This window comes from Condylura cristata, unplaced genomic scaffold, assembly GCF_000260355.1.
Source record: "Condylura cristata isolate star-nosed mole 26May11 unplaced genomic scaffold, ConCri1.0 scaffold00025, whole genome shotgun sequence".
Lineage (NCBI taxonomy): Eukaryota > Metazoa > Chordata > Mammalia > Eulipotyphla > Talpidae > Condylura > Condylura cristata.
The window spans coordinates 31,321,250-31,342,034 of NW_004567126.1; the positions used below are offsets into that span (position 1 = coordinate 31,321,250).

The 20,785-nt window shown below is 60.4% G+C and overlaps 2 protein-coding genes across 2 annotated transcripts in view; both read right to left on the minus strand.

The window, feature by feature from the left end:
* Positions 1 to 2,577: 2,577 nt before the first annotated feature.
* RAB11B (RAB11B, member RAS oncogene family) lies at positions 2,578 to 11,024 on the minus strand. The gene is made up of 5 exons (XM_004689413.2): positions 10,862 to 11,024; positions 4,809 to 5,004; positions 4,233 to 4,426; positions 3,947 to 4,027; positions 2,578 to 3,529 (listed from the first exon to the last, which is right to left on the minus strand). Exons 1-5 carry the CDS (start codon positions 10,899 to 10,901, stop codon positions 3,384 to 3,386), a joined length of 657 nt encoding a protein of 218 aa, XP_004689470.1. The 5' UTR covers positions 10,902 to 11,024; the 3' UTR covers positions 2,578 to 3,383.
* Positions 11,025 to 16,199: 5,175 nt separating this feature from the next.
* The window catches only part of ANGPTL4 (angiopoietin-like 4), a 6,052-nt gene continuing 1,466 nt past the window's right edge, over positions 16,200 to 20,785 (minus strand). Inside the window, exons 2-7 of the mRNA XM_012729364.1 lie at positions 20,511 to 20,621; positions 20,260 to 20,377; positions 18,322 to 18,435; positions 18,015 to 18,110; positions 17,644 to 17,925; positions 16,200 to 17,117 (exon numbers count right to left, since the gene is read on the minus strand). Of these exons, the coding sequence (XP_012584818.1) occupies positions 16,936 to 17,117; positions 17,644 to 17,925; positions 18,015 to 18,110; positions 18,322 to 18,435; positions 20,260 to 20,377; positions 20,511 to 20,621 (903 nt within the window). The 3' untranslated portion in view covers positions 16,200 to 16,935. The remainder of the gene's footprint in view (positions 17,118 to 17,643; positions 17,926 to 18,014; positions 18,111 to 18,321; positions 18,436 to 20,259; positions 20,378 to 20,510; positions 20,622 to 20,785) is intronic.

Consider the following 20,785-nt stretch of genomic DNA (forward strand, 5'->3'; position numbering starts at 1 on the left):
ACCAGCCAGTTGGAACAAGTGAACCACTGCTACTGACTCAAAGGAGCCGTCAGAAGACTCCCGAGGTTCGGGGCACAGCACTGCCGAGCTAGACGCAGCCACTTGGGCAGAGCTCAACAACAGCCAGGCCAGGGCTCGAGCGACCCCCAGGGCACAGTGGACCTCTCCTTGACCCCACTGCTCCCCTCAGTAGTGTACTTAGTGATCTGCCTGTTCCGCTCCCTGCTCTGTCTCTGGAGAATCCTCACAGCCCGTGCACCTCTGGCCTGTACCCCAGTTCTGTGCGCACAAATAAATCTTTAAAGATCTACAAGACAACAGGGAGCTGTGAGGTGGCTAGCTATTTGACAGTTCTAAGAATAAATGCTCATCTTTTTAGGTGTGATAATCATATTGAGGTTGTTACCCAGAAGAGTCTGATTTCAAAATACCTGAAATCAATTGAAAAATTGATAGCGGGGACTGGCAAATGGGAGGCAATTAGGGAGTTCAGATGAATCCAGATTAAAGTGGATGATGGACATACGGGGGCGTATTAGGTTATTCTTTTTGATGTGTTTATATTTTTCTATAATAGAACTGAAAATTTAATTTTGGTAATTTCTTTAGTCTTTCCTCATTTAGATGGTGTTTCTGGCTCACATCAGACACTCATTAATACTCAAGGGCCCTCCCTGGTGGTGCAGCGGGTTGAAGAGCAGCGCTATGAAGCTGGCTGCAGCTGCTTCAGGATGTGTTCGATCCCCTGTCAGGGGGTGACCCCCAGGGTCTCACTCACTGCTCCCCTCAGCAGTGTACCTTGTCGATCTGCCTGTTCTGCTCCCCACTCTGTCTCTGGTGAATCCTCTCACTGCCCCTGCACCTCTGGCCTGTACCCCAGTTCTGTATGTATCAATAAATAAATCTAATAATACTCAGAAACGGCACCTGTGCTTAATAGTAACAAATACAGCTCTGGGGTCAAAACTGCATGCTTCCAATTGTGAGAGTCACCTCAGACTCTCACCCATAAAACTGGACTAGTGAATTGTGAATACTAAGTAATGACACTCTAGGGAGTTTTCTTTGTGGGCCTGCATTGTCCTCATGTCAGAATTTTTCAGTTTAACAGGGCTCGAGAAATTAAACACAGAATTACCATCTGAACCAGCAATCCTACTTCTGGGTTTACACCTGATTTAAAAGTAGGATTTGAATAAATACTTACATATCCAGTTTTATAACAACATGATTCACAGCCAAAAGGTAACTGAGAAACAATCTAAGCACAGAAAGATGAGTGGATGAACAAGTGGAATGTTTATGGTGGAGTATTACTTAGCCTTAAAAAAGGAAACAGACCCACTACAACATGGATGAACCTTGGGAACATCATGCCCTTGTGAAATAAACCAGCCACGAAAGGGTATTATAGGATTCTACTGATCTGGGGGGTTAGCAGACACATTTATAGAAAGTAGTGGGGAGGGGAGGGAGCCACACACGGGTTGAGGGAATGCGGAGCTACTGTTTAATGGGGACAGACCTTCAGAGTTGGACAGGCTCTGTCAACAGAACTGTGTACATCGAAATGGTTAAAGTGGTGAATTCTGTGTATTTTATCTTAAAAAAAAAAAACAAAACTTGAGAACAAGGCCTGAGTGAGTGAGCTTGGCTCACTGCCTCGCTTCATCTCCTGAAGCCCTACCCTGCCCAGCCCCCCGGAGTCAGTGCCCTCAGGGCGGTGTGCACAGGCCAGCAGCCCCAGGCCCCCCAGATTCCTGCCCGTCTGACTACTCCCGACTGGGCAGCACCCCTGAGGAATGAGTCTGGGTTTGCCCACCCTCCAGGCAGGGTGCCTGGAGCCTGGTGGGCCAGGCCGGACCCCTAGCGGCTCTCCTACGGCAAAGGCACAAAGGGCCTCTTCGAGCAGAGGCTGGAGCCCTTAGAAGAGCAGCCGCACTCGGGTGAGGCCACGTGGGCAGCGCAGGGAGGGGGAGCCCACAAACCTCTAGTCTAGGGAGTGGCCCTCTGGCCTCCATGGTGGGACACCACTTCGGGCCAGCCCTGTCGCATGCACAAGAGGGGCTGGATCCCGGGGAGACGCAGAAGAACCCCAGGCCATCCACCTCCCCGTCACCAGCGTCCTCCCAGGACCTCCTCAAAGGCTCGCCTGGAGTGGACAACTGGCATTGCCTGCCCCCAGGTATCCCCTCCCGACGCTGAGACCTGGAAGAGGAGCAGAGGCACAGTTCACCCCGGCCAAGAAGGTACCCTCGAGTGCCAAGGCTGTTAGGTGGTCCTTAGGCCGGAGAGTACCCCCTATGCTCCCAGGCTTCCCTCCCTCCTGGCCAGCCGCAGGGGCAGCTTGGAGAGGGCCCACGCCACCTGGACAGGTCAGTTCAGGGCCCACCACACTGTCCTGGGCAGGGCAGGGCAGGGCAGGGCGGACGGCCTCCCAGGGCTCTGGCTGGCCTTCAGCTGCTGGGGGACTGAGCCAGGCCGAGGCCTGCAGCAGGGCACACGCGGCCGGGGGCCTTGGCTCCGAAGCGGCCACCTGGCGGGCAGAAAGAAGACAAAGGCGCAGCGGCAGGTTTCTGTACGGAGTCCGATTATACATTTCAGTAACGGCGGGGGCCAGGGGGCAGGGCAACAGCGCCGGGCCACAGGGAGAATAAGAGATCGAGAGCTAGGGTTTGGCGTAAATCTTACAAAGTGTATAAAGAGTCTGTGTTTCTCTACAATAACAAAAACCAAAGGCTACCAGAGCAGTTATATATACAAAACACGGAGATATTGCTTCACTTGCAAACGGGTTCCTGACCAGACAGGGAGACAAGACAGAAGGGCACGGGGTGAGCGGAGCGCGCGCCACGTGCAGAGGGCGGTGGGAGAGTCTGCCCCAGCGTAAATCTACAGGCAGGAGCTGTCCGAGGCGTGCGGTGCTGGCTGTGCGTGGGGGAGCAGCGGTGCCGAGGCCAAGTGTCCGCCTGCCCGGCCCCCTGGTGCCTTGCTCTTCGGGCTGCAGCCTGGAGGAGGGATGTGGGTGGGGGCCGGGGGCCAGAGAGGGAGAGGCCACCACCCCCCGCAGTCTGCCGTGGGGAGCTGGAGAAGCCTGCTCGGTGCGCGCGCCTCCTGGCTGCTGGCCGGCCCTGGCCACGCCGCCACCCTCCCGGCCCTGCCGCTGCGCCCCGGGGCCCCGGAGAGCGGGCACAGAGCAGGCCTTCTAGCTTGCCTCGGGCGACACTGGGGTGCACTCGGCTCCTGTTCTCCCCAGACCCCGGCCTGGCTGCACGGGGCTCAGCGGAGGGTGGGAGCCGGTCACAGAGGGGCGGGGAGGGCGGGAGGACAGTGCGGGGACGGGCTGCGGACAGGGCCGGGGCGCACGCTCGGCGCGTGCGCAGTCACAGGTTCTGGCAGCACTGCAGCCTGCTGGGCTTCTGTCCGTCGGCGGTGGGCGGCACGCTGATGTCTACCACGTTGTTGCCGGGCGACTCGTCGTGGGCTGCGCGGTCTGCGATCTGCTTCTGCGACACGATGCGGTAGATCTCTGCAAGCGGGCAGGGTGAGTGCGCCTTGTGCCCCTGCCTGGGGGGGCGGCAGGCTCACTGCTGCATCCGCCATGCTGAACCCCTCCCAGAGGCCCCCGCCATGCCCTGCACCCCCATCACGCTGGGGGAGCCCTGGCAGCGCTGAGCTCCTAGAACTGCCCACTCGCCCGCACGGGCGGGCACTCAGCAAGGGCAGCCCCCGGCGGATGTGCGCTCGGGTTCAGCCCTCCTAAGCCACCGCCAGAGGCCGGCCCTTCAGCAGGAGGCCCAGGAAGTCGGGGAGCCTGGGCCGAGACCCGCCTCCCCTCCTTCCCTCACCCCTGCAGACGACTGGTCTCAGACTGGGGGCCAAACGCCAGCAGGGAGGACCCAGCCCCGAACACGCCGCCAGCCCTGTCAGCAGCCCCCGTAGCCACCTGTGAGGATGTTCTTGAAAGCTTCCTCTACGTTGGTGGAGTCCAAGGCCGAGGTCTCAATGAAGGACAAGTTGTTCTTCTCTGCAACAGAAAGAGACCGCCCTGGTAAGCAGAGAGCCGCCTGTCTGCTCACCGGCTGGAGGCAGCGCGGGGGGCCAGGGCTGGTGCTGTGCCTGGGGACAGTCAGCGCAGACGGGGGGAGCCGTGGGGCGGGGCTCCCTGTCCTCCAGACGCTTCCCAGGAGTCTGCAGCCCCCGCCAGCCCCCTCCAGCCCAGCACCGCGCACCTGCGAAGGCTCGGGCCTCGTCGGTGGGCACGGCCCGCAGGTGGCGCAGGTCGCTCTTGTTGCCCACCAGCATGATGACGATGTTGCTGTCGGCGTGGTCCCGCAGTTCCTTCAGCCAGCGCTCCACGTTCTCGTAGGTCAGGTGCTTGGCGATGTCATACACCAGCAGCGCGCCCACGGCGCCGCGGTAGTAGCTGCGGGCACAGGCGGGCGGGAGCCGTGGCAGTGCGCACCGGCCTCCCCACTCCGCAGCCCGCTCCCAGGCCCTGTCCTGACGCCTGATTCCTCCCCAGACTGAGCTCAGCGCGCAGGGGGGCACGAGGGCGCTGCAGGGCGGGCGCAGGGACGGGGCAGGCCTGCCGGATCAGCCCCTGCTGGGCAGCCAGCAGCCACGGGACCACGCCCCAGGGAGGACGGGGCTCCGGGGGGCTGTGGCGCCACCACCCCGGCCGCCGTGGCCGACAGCGCACGGCCCACCTCCCTGAGGGCCCCCCAGCTCCGAGGGTGCCGACCACCCCGGGCTCCCTACTCATCCTCTGGGCCCGCCAGACGCGCGATGCCAGCGCGCCCACTCACGCGGAGGTGATGGCGCGGTAGCGCTCCTGGCCGGCCGTGTCCCAGATCTGCGCTTTGATGGTCTTGCCGTCCACCTGGATGCTGCGGGTGGCGAACTCCACGCCGATGGTGCTCTTGCTCTCCAGGTTGAACTCGTTGCGGGTGAAGCGCGACAACAGGTTGCTCTTCCCCACACCCGAGTCTCCGATAAGCACCACTGTGGGGGAAGGAGGGCGTCGGTGAGGATCCGTGTGGGCAGAACCCCGAAGCAGCACCTTCCCGATGCCGGTGGCGGGCGCGCAGGCTGACGGCGACCCGGCCACCGTGACCCACCACCATCCCGCCTGTCTCCCGTCCTGTCCTCCAGCACAGGGCTGCCCAGGGCACACCACCAGCAGGCCGGGCAACCTGGGACAGGTCACACTGCCTTGCCAGGCTGAAGGAGGGAGTGAAAAAGCCGTCAAGGAGGAGCCGCAGAGAGTGCAGCCCGCGCTCAGCGCTCGCTCCCCAGCTCCACCCTCGCACGCATCAGCTCTGCGCCCAGCACTCACCCCTTGCCCTCCCAGCTGCTTCCCAGAAAGCGGGCAGCTGGCAAAGCCATGCTGGGCCCCAGTACTATCCCCCAGCTAGTAAAGGCTGTGTGCCCTCCAGGCGCCACTGGGCAGGAACAAAGCCTCCCACCCCCTTCCAGCACCTGCGTCCCCAGGGTGAGACCAAGACCAGGCCCCTGAGGCAGGGCAGGCAGGCCAAGATGGCCACTCCCTCTATCCTGTTTCCTGTCTCACCCCACCGTGCCTCCAGGGACCCAGACCCAGGCAGGCTGTCCCCAGACCCAGGACACAAGGAGGCACATCTGTGTGCGCGCGCAGCACAGGTGACACAATACGCAGCCACCGAGCCAGGTGCCTCGGCAGGACCCCGGGTGCACCGGCGTCAGGCGCACAGGCTCTGGCGCTGGGCGCATGCCACCTGCCCTGTCTGGCCTCGGATGCAGCCATCTCCCCCTGGGCGGCTGTGCCATCTTCCTCCTTGGTGTCCCTGAGTCACCCTTCTCCCTCCCCCACGGGCTGTTCCCCTCCTGGCCGCCAGAGGGCACCGGTGAGCACCTGGCCAGACACCGCCCCTCCTCTGCCTGTCCTCTGCCCTCCCAGGGCTCCCACATCCCTCTGGAAAAGCCAAGTCCTCCCTGAGGACTCACGCTGCCCTGTCACACCCTCTTGGCAGCCGGCTCCTACTCTCCTCCCACTCAGCGGCCCCTGTCGTCGGCGCAGGGCTGCTCTTGCTGAGGCTCACCCTCACCTCAGCCTATGCTTCCCGCTTGGCACTAGAACAGGCCTGCCCAGTCACCTCTCAGGCCACACTCCCTGTGCTCCCCACCCTCCCCTCCCCTCCTCTGGAGTGCTCACCACCCTTTCACACTCACCACCTTCACTCATTTGTTTTCGCCAGTCTGCCTTGAGGGTGGCACCTCAGACAGTCTTGTTCCCTGGCCTGGTATCATGCCTGGCACAAAACACCCTAGCAAGATAGGCCGACAAACAAAGCCAAAGCAATTGGCAGGGCCCGGGCTGAGCCATCCCACCCTAGCAGCCCCCGCCTCCCTGCATCGCCTCTGGCCTTGCTGTTCGGGAACGAGAGAGTAGTAAGACGGGGAAACCCTTTAATGTGCATCCCCCACAGGGCCAACTCTACGGTATCACAGACGAGGAAGCTGAGGCCCAGACAGAAAGGCGAGCCCATGGCACCAGCCGAGTGGGACAGAGCAGAAGAGAGTCTGAGGCCGGCTGTCTGCGGCTCCCGCCTCCCAGTCATGTCACCAAGCAGTGACTCACGGGCCCGTCTGGGAAGGGGCACCGGCAGACCTGAGTGGGGACCAGAGCTGAGCTCGAGGGTCCTGGTTCAGCCTCGTCCTCTCCCACTGCCGGGACACCCTAACCCCTGGAGAGACCGGCGAACCTCTCAGTTCAGGCCTCTCCTCTCCCCAAAACCACCTGGCAGGCCCACCAGGTTCACGGTAACCGGCCGGTGTCCTCTCACGGCAGCGCGGGGTCTAAGACTGCGGGGCCCCTGCGGAGCAAGGTGCCAAAATGTCAAGACGGGCAGGGGCCTGCAAGCCCAGGCCAAGGGCGGCCAACCGTGCTGGCAGGGCCACTAGTCAGCCCCTGGGCTACAGGGACCAGGCTGGCCAGCCAGCGGGCCACACCATAACACACAGCCCTCCGGCGGCGGCCCAGGCCGGTGTGATCTGCTTACAGGTGTCACAACCTCGGGAACCCAACGGGAAGTGGCGCAGATCCCCTCGCCCCACCCTGGCCCTCCTGCCCTTCTCCTTCCTTCCCAGCCTGCCTCAGTGGCAGCTCAGGTCCCCGAGCCCCACCGGTCCCAGGCTCTGTCCTGGTCCAGCTAACCGTCCTCAGGCACAGCCATGAAAACTCTGCTTGGCGAGTTCTCAGACTGGCCAGGGACATGTGTTCACAGGACCATTCCCATTGTTCAGCTGGGGACACAGCCCAGAGGGTTCAAGTCCCTCGTCCAAGGTCACCGAGTAAGAACAAGAGGCCAGAGCAGGCCGAAGGCCAGCAGCAGCCGCAGTGCGAGGGAGCGCCGGGAAGGTCGGCTGCCCGGGCGCTCTCGCACTCGCGCTGCCCCGTGCAGGGGTGAGCAGCAGGCGCAGCCAGGCTGGCCGTGTGCGGGCTGGGAAAGACGGCGAAGGCCTGCTGCCTCGGGGAAAGGAGGGGCCCTTGAGGACGTGGCCCCCAGCGTTTCCCCAGAGGCCGGTGGCACCACTGCCTGGAGAGCGGCTGCCCGGGACATGCTGCTGGGCTGCAGAGCAGGCAAGCCTAGTTGGCGAAAGAAAGAGCTGGCACCTCTTGAAAGTTCTGGGCTCTCTGATCTGCAGCGTGACTGTGTGGTGCCCTGGAGCCCACACTCTGACCCGCACGTGGATTGTGACCGTTTGGGGTTCTGGCTCCTTCCCTCCGGAGGCCAGCGCTGGCCATCCCGGGGACCAGGCCTTGCTAGACCTGCCCGTAGGGCACAGAGAGCCGCGCCCAAAGCCAGGCTCTAGGGGGTACCCCATGCACAGGGGGAAACAGTGCCCTCAGGTCCTGCACCAGGTCAGGAGTGCCTAGAGCTGGCCGGAGAGAACCGGAGCTGCCTCACCCGGGTCTGCTTCCTGGGAGCTAGGAACCCCCCTCTCCTCACCCCCATGCCCACAGGGCTCCTACACAGGGCAGGGGGCAGAGCACGGGGCCAGAGCCGAGGCCTCTGTGCAGCTTCCCACAGGACCATGCCCTCCCTGGAGGACCAGGCAAGTGGTTGGGCCTCTGGTGAGGCCTCTCTAACCCTTGGGGACACCGCTGCACCCTCTGTGGAACCCATGGTCATCCTATCAGGGGAACGGCCGGGTGCGCCCAGGAATCCATGGGCAGGTTGGGAAAAGGGCCCTGACCGGTAAGATAAAGTGTCAGCAGGATACATGTGAGAATCTATAATTAGGTGCAGATAAACAGCCTTGCTCCTGGGGGAGGGGAGTGTGCAAGGAGGAAAATAAACAGCACTGGGGAAAACATGGGGGGATGGGGCTGGGGGAGCCAAGAGTGATGTCGGAAACAACAAGCAGTGGCGGGAGGGCTGGCCCGCAGGCCCCGGGGCCAGGTGAGAGGCGCAGCCTCTGGCGAGGGCAGGTCCCTAGGCGACCAGCCCCTGGGGGAGGCCCGGCCTGGGGGTGGAGAGGGGAGATCTTATGTGAAGGGCCCCCCACAGAGTGGCAGGACCAGGACTGGGTGTCCCATGGCAAGGCAGGGCAGCCCTGCCAGCCCTGCTGGCACAGCGGGCCTTGCCACCTCTGATGCCCGGCCTGAGCCCTGCAGGCCACGCCCCGTCTAGGTGCAGCACAGTCCTGACTGCACCACAGAGCTGGCGTAAGCGACATGTACACACCCCTCGCTCCTTCCTGCCTTGTTTGCTGGAGCCAGGTAGGTTTCTTTTTCCTTTTTACGTTTAATATTTTAAAACAATATTAAAACTAAGGGGGAGGGAGATCGCCACAGGCATAAGTGTGGCTGAGAACGGGGTGCCTAAGCCCCAGGCACGCTGACCTTGGTGCTTAGACTGTCACTACACATCGGCTTGAGGTCAGCAGATTACCTGCTGCACCCATAAAAGGGGGCCTGTGGGGGGAAGGCAGTGAGGCAACCAAGAATCCCCCCACACCAATTGCTGCAGAAGCCTGCGCGGTTTCCAGAAAGCAGCTCCGGAGATGAACCCTAGGAAGTGCACAGCTGCCCCATTGCCCCTGACCCAGTCACAGTACTTCTGGGAACATACTTCAAGGAAATAACCCAAAGGGCAACTCGAGGGCTTGTGTAAGCCCTGGAGCTGGGTTATTTATAACATCAAATGTTGAAAATAACAAGCGGGAATGACCACAGAAGCTGGGGGGGCATGCCCCCGCCCTGGCAGCGCTGCCCAGGAACGGCTACCTCACCACAAGCTGAGCAGAGACAGGCATCAGCTGCAAGAGGACTGGAGGCCAGTCCACCTGTCAGCAGCTTCCAAAGCTTCGTCCGCTTCTGCAGCAAGCCCCAAGGCCCAGCTGGCACTAAGTCGGCAGCCTGAGCACACAGCAACATGCCAACTACATGCAGACCCTGAAACCCACAGTGCTGTGCAGCAAACCCAGGCTTTCTCATGGGCCCCGCTCTGCCTGGAATCCTCTCACCACATGGATATGCCAGGCAGGGTACACCCCACAGGCCCATGGATCCCTGCTCACAAGATGCTGAATGACACCCAGACACAGCAGTCGGAGTGTATTGTGGCTCCAGACAGAGAATACACTCCCGGGGTTGCTGGCTTCCCCGGTGTAGGAAGAAGCCAAAGGCTGACATGGGAGGGAGACCCTCACACAGCTGCAACAGGGCAACTATGTCCCATGTGGGCTCAGGGGTTAGCTCTCAAGGGCGGCCCCTGTCAGCCTGAGAGCCCGGAACGGACAGCAGCGGACCTGGACAACGCCCAGCCTGGCATAGAAGGCTCTGTGGGCCAGCGAACCCTTAATCAGCCACAACTCCCTCGGCCTGGAGTGTTCCCAGCTTAAAAGGATCAAGATGAGGAGCCTCCCCACTGGCCTCAGGCGCACACTGGCTGCGAGGTAGCCTGACCCTTACCTGATGCTCTCTGCAGGATGCAAAGGCCCAGGTTCGGCAGGGCAGGTGTAGGGGAGGCAGTGTGACAACCCCAGTCCCAGATGCTGGCCTCGACTCCCCCACTTCCTCTCCCTAAGCCCACAGCTGGCCTGGGCTCCAGCACTGCATCCTATTCTCTGGGCCTTAGTTACCGGGTCTATAAAGACACGTTGGGTAATAACGACCCAGCAAGGTGTGCCGAGGGATGCAACGAGTTCCAGCGCGTGGTTTTCGGAAAAGTGCAGCTCCTGGAGTAACGTCACTATTAACACCAAGCCTGGGTCCAGCATACAGTGCCCCGCCCCCGGGCTCCCTTCCCCCGGCTTCAGCAGTGCACCCCAATCCGGGGTCTCCCTCCACCCCACGACCCCTACAGTCCACCCTCCGCTGCAGGGCCCCGCCCAGCCGCGCCGCCACCAATCAGCCAGGGCCCCGCCCACCTGGCAGAGCACCGTCCCCATTCGCGCAGCCCGCGCAGCGGACACGCCCACCAAGCCCTAGCTCCGCCCCCAACGGCCTCGCCCCCACACCAACGGAGCTTTCCACTCAATCCGGCCCGCCAAATATAAGGGCGGCCCGGCCCCTCCGAAGGCCCCGCCTCTAACGGCCTCTCCCCCCCGCTCAGGCCCCGCCTCCCCGCGGCCCCCGCCCCGCCCCGGCTCGCCCAGGGCCTCTAGGTCTCTCCGAGCTGCCCGCTCCTCACGGCCGCACGTCCCGGCCTGGAGCCGACGGAGCCTGGCCTGCCCCAGCCTTCCCGACTGCCTGACTCGCCGGGGCCCGAGCCCCGCGCTCCGGGCTGGGCCCAGCGGCCTGGCCTGCGCCTCGGCTACACTGCCTGCTGCCTCGTAGCCGCGTCCTCGCCTGTCCATGCCCCACAGGCCTCACCTTTGAATAGGTAGTCGTACTCGTCGTCCCGGGTCCCCATTGTCCTGGCGCTTCCGGCGGGATCGGCGACTCCGCAGCCCCACCACAAACACCCGACGGGGGCGGAGCCGGCGCCGCACAGAGCGGCGGCCAGATGACCAATCAACGGCGGGTGGCGTAGAGACCGGCACCTAGGGGAGCCAATCAACGGCGGAAGCAGAGATCCCGGGGTGGGCGCCGTTTGGAATCCACCCTCCCGGCCCTCAATCTCCTAGAGAAAGGCGGAAGGAATGCGGACCTTTCTGAAGTGACGGGCGCGCCAGCCAATCAGAGGTGGACTCGGGAAGACGGCGCGAAAGACTGGCGGAGTGAAAGGGATTGATGGAGCGAGCAGCCAATGAGAGGCTTGATTCAAACCGTAGCCGACTATCAAGGACCTGTCTGGGAAGAGGTTTAGGACTGCGTCCAGGTGATGCTACGCTGTTTAACGTTCTGATGATGTCATAGGTCAACGCGCGCTGCTTGCCCCTCCACCCTTAGGTGACTTTGGGGTGGGGGGGCAGCGGGTAGAAGGGCCTCTGGCGGGGCCTTTTTACCGAGATTATGTCTCCGCTGTGGCTTCTCACTGGTGACTCCTGGTGACACTCCGTGGCCTACCTGCCCTGTCTAAGTGGGAAGAAACTCACCTGTGGAAACGGTAGCGAATAGCTAGACATTTCCCTACGTGCGGAATAACTGGCATTAAGTCCCCCGCCAGCATAACCTCTTGGCCGAAGCCCCGGATCTCCAGCTCGCGCCAACATCGCTGTCCCTCGCTCTCACCCACGGGACTCATTACTGACTGAAATTAAAGAATGTATTTCTTTCTTGACCTCTTAATCTGTGTAGCTGCTGTCCCCATCTACAGACCATCTGCCCCGAGAGAACAGGGCCGTGTCTGGTCACAGTCACTGGTTCTCCCAAGGCGTAAAAATAGTTGAAGAATGTAGGCTGAGAGCGCATGTGTAGCCGGTGCCGGTTGCGCTCATCATTGTGGCCTGCTGGACCTCATCCCTGTATCTCCATCGGGCATCCCTGACGCAAACTTCGCCTCCTTCTCACATCCACCCTTTCGGTGTCCTCAGCCCCTGCCCCATGCCAAATGGGGGCAAAGCAGGCCTTGACTCTCCTCCTTTCCCTTCCTCCTTCCCTTCCCCCTTCAGTGGTGTGTTCAGCCCCTCCTTCTCCCTAGTTGCTGCCTCTTCTCGCCCCTTCTGCTGCCACCAACCCATTCCTGGCCCCATCTGTACCTGTGCAGCTGCCTGCTCCCAGTTTCCCTTCTCTGGCCTGCCTCCACCACAGCAAAGGCTGTCTTTGTAACAAGTCAGATCACCTCACCCCTCTATTTGGACACCTGCTGTGTCCCAGGTACCCCTCTCGGTGCTGGAGACTTAGTGTTGAACAAGACAGGAGTCCCAACCCCCGTGAAACTGACAGTCTAGGGGGATGGTCCCCAAGGAGCCAGTGAGCAACAGTTTCAGAGTGGGGAGCGTGTGGTGAGGGTGCCATGTGCACAACCAAGGCGAGGGGATGGAGGAGTTCCTTCACGCGGGAACCAGGGAAGACATCCTGGAAGAGGCGGCATGTACCTGGCATCTCTGGGAGTCTGAGGAGGTAGGGGGAGGAGCATTTGAGACCAAAAAAAGGTGAGTGGGACAGAGCACGCACAGTGGGTCAGCACAGCTTTACATTGCCAGATTTTCTGCCCCCTCCCTTCCCTGGTCCAGCACAGGAGAGCGCAAAGCCGCCTTCAAAGGCGGAGTCTAAGTAGGCCCCATTCCTGGACCTGGAGATAAAGCCAGGCTTCTCCCACACACTGATGTCCGAGGAACCAGATAAAGTAGACTTAATAAGGGCTACTGGGCTCTGCAGCCTTGCAGGGCTTAGAAAGGGAAGGGTTAAATCCTTCCCTTTCTCCCCCTAGCATCAGCTTGGAACAGGAACCGGAATCCCTCCCCGGAAGATTACCTTCTTAATGTCAGTGACTCCCTGCCCTACCCATGTGAACCACAGTCGAACTTGTGTGTGTTGAAACAGCTCTCGGAGTAAAAGCTGCTGGACTGTGCCACGTTCAAATTCTCACCTTGATTATTCAATAAACTGTCACTGAGCCTTTATTTCCATTTAACAAAGCAGTGATGGCGGCCCACGCTGGTGGTGCCTCAGGTTAGGGCGCTGCACTATGAAGCTGTCTGCAGCCACTGCAGCATGAGTTCAATCCCCGGCCAGGGAGGGACCCACAGGGCGCAGCGAACTCGCCCTCTGCTCCCCTCGGCAGTGTACTTCCATCAGTCCGCCTGTTCTGCTCCCTACTCTGTCTTTGGTGAATCCTCTCATCTGGCCTGTACCTCACTTCTGTATGCATAAATAAATAAATCTTAAAAAAAAACCAAAAACACCAAATACCTTTTAAGTTGAATGCAGAAAAAAATCAGAAAGTGTCCCTGAAATGGGGGACCCCTGGGAAGTGTACATTCTAGCGCCCTGATTAAGTAGCTAGCCTAGAAAGCTAAACAAATAATAAAGACGAGGTCAGGATGAAGTGGTCTTTGTGCAGCAACCCTGGTCCATCCTCTCCAGGCCCCTGAGGCGCTCCGCCACACGCTACAGTCAGCCAGTCAGCCGCATTCCTGCTCTGCGTCTCAGCTTGCCCCTGCCCCTCGGCACCTGCAGTGTTTCCAGTCACAGCTCCACTCAGGGTTTGATATCCTGCCTTGGTTACTTATTACAATGACTTCCTTTTTTCTCTTTTATCGTCCTGTTTATCATTTAAAGGTTGCTTAATGGCCCACTAAATTAACTTAGGGTGTCTCACTGAAACCAAGCCTAAAGGATGAAGGTGCTTTCAGACCCTAAAAGCATTTTTCTCCTCAAGGCTGTTCTTACAGAAAGTTCCTCAGGTTTGCCAACACCCTGCACCCTGAGGCCGGAGACTTACATCACAGGAGAAGAGGGGACTGCCCAGAGGTGGGGACATCAACAAAATTCAAAATTTGTTATGTGAAGAAAAGCCCTTTCAACCTTCAAGTCCCCCGGGGACTTGCCAGTGAACTTCAGCCAAGGCCAAAAGCACATTTCTCTGCCCCAATCTGCTTCTCAGTAAAATTTGACTCCTCTGTTTCACCCCTGGCCCCTCCACCCCATATAACCTGACTTCCTTTCTTCTTTTTTTTTTTAGATTTCTTTATTGATACACACAAGAACTGGGGTACAGGCCAGAGGGGCAGGGGGTGAGAGGAGTCACCAAAAGGCAGGGTGAGGAGCAGAACAGGCAGATTGATTAGGTACACTGCTGAGGGGCAGCGGGGAGACAGGAGAGGGCTGCTGTGGGTCACTCCCTGGCCGGGGATCGAACTCGCTACAGATAGCTTCACTGTGCTGCGCTTTGACCCTGGGCCACTAGGGAGGGCCCCCTGACTCCCTTCTTAGGGAGGGAGACTTGAGTGGGGTTTTTCCTTCTCTCCTGCCTTGTCTGACTTAGACCTCTCTCTGCTTCAGGCACCCTTGTTTTCGTAATTTTGATCCTAGGTACACGGAGGGATGTGGTTTATAGAGGTCAGCAGCATTGCAAACAACCTTAATGTTCAGCAGGGTTTTTTTGTTTTGTTTTGTTTTGTTTTGCTTTGCTTTGCTTATGCATAACAGTGACATAATTCCTGGCACTTTAAATAAAAAAAAAAAAAGGAAATCCATACGAAAACTTGACTCCCCCAAACTAAGGTTGTCCTCCGTCCTGGTACTTGTTTTAGGGCCCGCACACACCCTGAGATATCAGACCCCATGGGTGCCCGGTTCCTTGGTAACAGCCAGGCCGCCTTATGCTCGAATGGGGTTGCACCTGTGGGAGCACAGACAGAAAATCGGAATACGCTGAACCCTCGTGGTGCAAAGTTGGCACTGCTCAAGAGGGAACCGCGTATCCCAGTAAAGCTGGGAAAAGGCGAACGGAGGCTGAAGACATCAGCCCACCGCACCTGAACGAAACACTTCGGCACATGTATCGTTAACTAGCGTCCAATGTTTGTTTATGGCTCTTTCGCACCGTTTTTGCAATGTGTAAAATTCACACACAGTGGATGTACACTCACCAAGTGTGCACTCACCAAGACTAAGAGGCACCCCCAGAGCGTCCCACCACTATCAAAGTTCCGAACCATCATTACTTTGGCAGGTTTCGAGCTCCTTCCCAGGCAACCCCATGCGACCCCCCCACCCCATCCTTAGTTTTCCCCTCATCATTGACCAATTTCTAGCTAGAATTTTAAAGCATTGGTATCGTTTTATTTTCATTAACTTTAGCTTACTGCCCTGTTAAAGATTGGGATGGGTGTTTCCATTTTTGAGAAACTAGTTCCCGAGGTCCCAACATGCGGGGACCAGCTGCTTGGCATCGGTTCCCCAGCTTTCCTTTGACTCCCCGGAAGCGTTTCCGTTTGTCCCGTCAATTACAGACCCCCGGTTTGTAATGGAAGATGCTGGAAGGGGGCTCAGTAAGAGCAGGGACCTTCCTGTTCAACAGAGCACCCCACGCTGTGCTTCAACCCATTGCACCACCCGGGAGGGCCAAGGCTGAGACTTTTTTTAAAGATAAGTAAATCATGGCCCTCCCAGGTGGCGCAGCGGGTTAAAGCACAGCATTAAGAAGCTAAAGCCACTTCTGCATGAGTTCGATTCCCGCCTGCCCGGGAGGAGAGCCACAGGGCAACGCAGACCTCTCCTGGCCCACCCGCTGCTCCCCTCAGCAGTGGACTTCGTCGATCTGCCTGTTCTGCTCCCCATGCTGTCTCTGGTGAAGCCTCTCGCGGCCCGAGCCTCTGGCCTGTACCCCAGTTCTGTATGCCCAAATAAATATAAAAAAAAAAAAGTATATCTTTAGGGAAAAAAAGAAAAAGATTTATTATTTCTCTATACAGAACTCAGGTACAGGTCAGAGGTGCAGGGCGGTGAGAGGATTCACCAGAGGCAGAGCGGGGAGCAGAACAGGCAGATCGACGAAGTGCACTGCTGAGGGGAGCAGCGGGGAGACAGGAGAGGTCTGCTGAGCCCAGGAGGTCACCTGGGGCCCTGATCAAACTATGGAATTGGCTGTGCCAGCTTGCAGTACTGCACTTTCACCATTTTGCCACCAGGGAGAGCTTCAGGGCTGAGACTAGACCCTGTGCGTCCAGGGAGGCTCTGATGTTCATCTATTTGACTTGATTTATTGTGATGGACACCCAAAAGTTATAAAGCAACGTTACTCCAATAGAATGTTCTAAAAAATATTCCTAAAATGTATTTCACTTTTCTACTTTGGTTTCTGACGTTTTAAATGTCGTTTTTCCTGCAAATGCGACGACCGGAGAGTACACTTGTGGCCGCGTTTCCATCAGATGACGGTCAGCGAGGCGATGCCTTCTCCCACCTGCTTGCAGGCGATGAATCACAGCTTGGTCTGGTTTTAAAATTTCGAAAATGCACACGAGAGATACACATCCCGAGGTAATAAACGGAATTAAAATCAGCGGTCGGAACAGTAGGAGTAGCTACTTGACCTCGAGGGAGACGGGAACAATTGCCCTCCGCCCTGGGAACATGTTTTCGTGAACTTTGAAACGGCTCCCTTTTCAAACAAACCAAAGGACAAAGAACGAGATGTTCCGAGTCTGCTTTTATTCTAAGCCTTCCGTGAGCTCCACCCAGACCATCACTGCCAGTTCACCCTGTGGCACCCACGCAGCTGTGCCACCAGGGCGCGGCCCGGCCAGTCAATGTGACTGAATCCACCGCCGGGGGCTGGTCTGACGCCCCCCGCAGTTCACCTGTGTCCACACCCTCGGGCGGGCGAGGAGGCCTCGGTGCCGCTGGTCCCCACTTCCGGGTCCCTGCCGGCTCTGTCCTTCTCCAAGGTCAGCGCCCAAGCTCAGCGCCCACAGCCCCGCTCAGCATGGGGGCCCCTCCGTGTAGGCTTCTCTGACCACGAGGTCCCAGGGGCCCCGGCCAGGGGGCAGCCGCCTGCTGGGCCACAGTCAAAGTCAGTGTCCTTCGAGAGCCTGAGGCCAGGCCCGGCGAGGAGGCTATGACGCAGCCCGGGCGCCCGTGGGCTGGATCAGTATGGTGGTGGCCTGCAGCGGGTAGTAGCGTCCCCGCCAGGTCCTCCAGAAGATGCCCTTCTTGCGCCGCTGCCGCTGGCGGGGGACGGAGTGGAAGTACTGGCCGTTGAGGTTGGAGTGGCCGCACGTGCCGAACCACCAGCCACCTGCGGAGAGCACGGGGCGGGGCAGAGTCCCGGGGTCACGGGTGGGCCGGGCAGGCCAGGCTGGCGCTTAGCCTTAGGTGGGAAGACTGAGGCAGTGGTTGTCAAACTGCAGTCTGAGGGACCCCGGATTGTGACAAAGGCACCTCAGAGGCTCGGGGTCCCCCAAAGGATGCCAGCATGCTCAAGGAACCTCGGCAAGCTCCTTCTCGGGGCCTGGCACGTGGCAATGCTGGTTACTTCCTGCAACTGGCATCTATTGGTACCCATTTTTAGACGATGAAACCACAGGAAACTACCACGGGGCATCGACTTTGACCTGCCCACAGGCAGCGTCTGAGGTCCCCGTCACACGGCCGGTCTGCCTCCGGCCTCATCAGCACACGCGTGGCTGTGGGACGCTCCCGCAGGGGACATCGCCTCACTGGGCCTTCCCAGGGGCCCCGATTACACGCATCCCACAGCCGTGGGCCCGGAGGCCCCGCTGCCCACGGGCACACCCAAGGAGGGGCGGGCAGGGCTGGCTCACCGGAGAGGCTCCTGGCGCAGTTCTTGTCTCCCCGGAGGTCGTGGTCCTGGTCCCAGGTGGAGAAGGGCAGGGAGAGCCCACTGGGTGCCACAGCGGAGGCGCCCAGCTTGCTGGCCACCGGCGCGGTCAGCTGTAGGCTGTAGGCAGTGTCCTCGCCACCCAGGTGGACGGGGAACTGCAGGGACTCGGCGTGGCCCTCCCAGTCCTTCAGCTGCACAGCCAGGCGGCTGCCTCGGTCCCCCACGATGCTGTGCACCTTCTCCAGGCCCAGCCAGAACTCACCTGCGGAGGGGTGGCCTGGTGAGCGAGATGCGCCCTCCCCCCAGCTCCCATTCTGCCGCACCCCACCGATCCCCACAGGAAGCACCCACCTTGGGGGTCCCCGAAGCCAGCCTTGTAGGCCTTCCAGGGCTGGTTGAAGTCCACGGAGCCATCTTGGCGCCTCTGAATTATAGTCCAGCCTCCATCTGCCCAAAGAGATGCCAGGTCACCAGGAGCACCCATCTTAAAGGGAGCCGTGACTCCCCACCTGGCTCCCAAAGCCTCCCAATTGAGGGAGAACAATGTTCCCCTCGAAAATCCCAGGAGAGCCAGGGGAAGGTGGGCGGCCCAGACGCCAGGGGCTCCGTGCTCAACACGGGGAGGGGCATGATGCTGGCACCACCCTGCGCCGACTACCTGAGGTCATCTCGCAGTTCACCAGGAACGGCGGGGACCCCTGAGGCTGGATCTGGAACAGGCCGCTTTGCCGCTCACCAGCTTCAAAGAGCTCCTGGCAGTCGCTGGGCAGTCCTGAAAGAAAGAGGGGCAGGGCGACTGAAACGGGGGTGGTCCACTTCTGGGGGTGGTGGCAGGGATCTGCCCAGCGCCCCCCAGGGCTCACCATGGTCCCTCTAGCTCCATCTAGCAGCTCCTGAAGCAGCCCCTGCACCCACCCGGCTCCCTCCCTCTGCCTGCACACCCTCTGACCACAGGGTCCCCCCCAAACATGCCCACCTGCTTGCTAGCTTGGGGGGGCCCTCCCCTCATGCCTTTCTCTGCCTCCTCCTACGGTCCCACCTTCCGGAAGAAGACGCCCATCCCCGACTCCCAGACCAGCTAGACTCTGAAAGGTCATGCAGGTGCCCCAACAGCAGGGTCCCCCCACAGGCTAGGGAGAGGGTCAGTGCCCACCGCCTGGCACCAGGGCCCAGAGTGACCCACCACGGTAACTGTTCATGAAGACCTGAAATATAAATAAGGTGGCTGGGAGGAGGGCGCAAGGCCAGGCTTTGAGAGCGCCCTGGGCTCTGCCTGTGCTGCAGGGGACAGGGCCTGGGGGCAGCTTGTGGGGAGACAGGCCCTGTCTGGGGTCCCAGTATGGGGGGAGCTGAGGAGGGAAAGGGAGGTTGGACTGAACTGGTTAAGCCCAGCCCAGCCAGGAAAGTAAGGGAAAGGTCGTGGGGAGGCCGAGCAGGGGCTGAGCTGCTGTTCCCGCTGGGGGGGCCGGGAATGACTTGCAGACACTTTCCGGCAGGCCCAGGCAGCTCCCCTTTCCCCTACTTTCTTTCCTTCCAATCAGGACAGGCAGCCCGCCAAAACGCCAGTGCGGTTCCATTAACACCAGCTGTTTGTCTCTCCAGCGCTGAACTTTCCCCTACTTGGCAGCCTGGAGTCTGGGAGTCCCCACATCTCCCCAACACACGCTTGCAGCCCCATCCCCCCACCCCGCCCAGGCCAGCAGGCCTGACTCTGAAGCCCCTCATCTTCAGTGGAAGTTTGGGAGGAACCTTACTGGGGGGCAGAGGGTAGGAAAGTGCCTCAAGACCGGGGGTGCACGGGCAAGCAGCCTGAGGGTGTGAAGGGGGTAACCCAACTTTCACCCAGTTGGCTGACAACAGCCACACATCCAGGCAGGCCCGGAGGATGGGAGGAGGCGCCCCGGGGGCCTCTGAGTCTGGGGCCATGAACTTGAGGATGGGTCAGCGCCCAGAAGCAGGCGTCTGGGTCGGACACACAAGGACACACCATGGTTGGGGACCTACAGCTGTGCCAGTGGCGAAAGTCCACGCTCTTTGGGGGTGGGAGGGTGGTAAGGTGGTGTCAGCAACTTTGGGTCCAACTTTGGGTGGAGGACTGGGTGTGTGGTCAGGAACCCAGGGTTTACGAGGGGTGGGAGAGCAGTGCCACTGGCCAGCGAGGCGGGGGCCCCTGTCCTGGTCCCGCCCTATCCTGGACCGCACCCCTCGAGACCATGGGCTCCAAACCCCAGCACCCCTCCCAGGCAGCCATGCCCCTCACCAGGGGACGCCATGCTCCCTCTCACCTCTGTCCACCACTGTGACCTCTCAGAAGGTGCCCACCCTCAGGAAGGTGACCCAGACCTGTACCTCCCCTCTTCCCCACGCCCCTCAGCCCCAGTCCCTCTCAGGTCCTCTTTCGCAATCCCTGGCCTGGTGGGTGGCCATCAAGGGTTGGGGAAAGCCCACTGGCTTGCTGGGAAAAAGGGCGAGGTGGCCCAGAGGGCAGTCAGCACTGTGAGGGAGGGCCCATGAGCCCCCGGAGTCCCAGGGCTGGGAACGGGAGAGGAACGCCCTGTGGGGGCTGCCAGAGGGCAGCGGAGGGCTGGATGCTCACCGTGCAGGCTGCTGGCGTTGCGAGCGGGGCCAGCGAGCTGGGTCATCTTCGGGAGCCTCTTTCTCCTGGCGGTTTTGGCCAGCCTGTGGTCCAGGTGCAGGGGGACCAGCAGTCCCAGCTGGGACAGGGCAGGAGGAGGCTGTCAGGTGTGGCTGGCACACACATCTGGCCTCCCCGCGCAGCTCCGTGCCCCTGGGCCGGCGTCTGGTACCAGGCCCAGCGCCACCGCACCCCCAGGCTGGCGTCGGTACCTGGCTCTGCAGTTTCTGGATCCTCAGGTGCTGCTTCTCCAGGTGCCGCTGCTGCTGGGCCACCTTCTGGAAGAGCTGCTCGATCCTGCTGTTCTGAGCCTTGAGCTGCGTCTGGAGAGTGTGCGATGGCTGGTGAGGCCCAGCCTGGCCGCCAAGCCCCCATTCCTTCACCCATCCCACGTCCACCTCTTCTTCCCTTGGGGCCACGGCCAGAGGGCGTGGGGGGCCCTGGCTGGCCGCCTTCGCGCCCTAAGGTTTAAGAGAGCCGCCGCGGC

Coding starts and splice junctions, on each gene's coding strand:
- RAB11B (XM_004689413.2), bottom strand. CDS start 10,901: ATGGGGACCCGGGACGACGAGTACGACTACCTATTCAAAG. Junction 4,427..4,808: donor TACCGCGCCATCACCTCCGC/GTGAGTGGGCGC, acceptor CTGTGCCCGCAG/CTACTACCGCGGCGCCGTGG. Junction 4,028..4,232: donor CGAGGCCCGAGCCTTCGCAG/GTGCGCGGTGCT, acceptor TTTCTGTTGCAG/AGAAGAACAACTTGTCCTTC.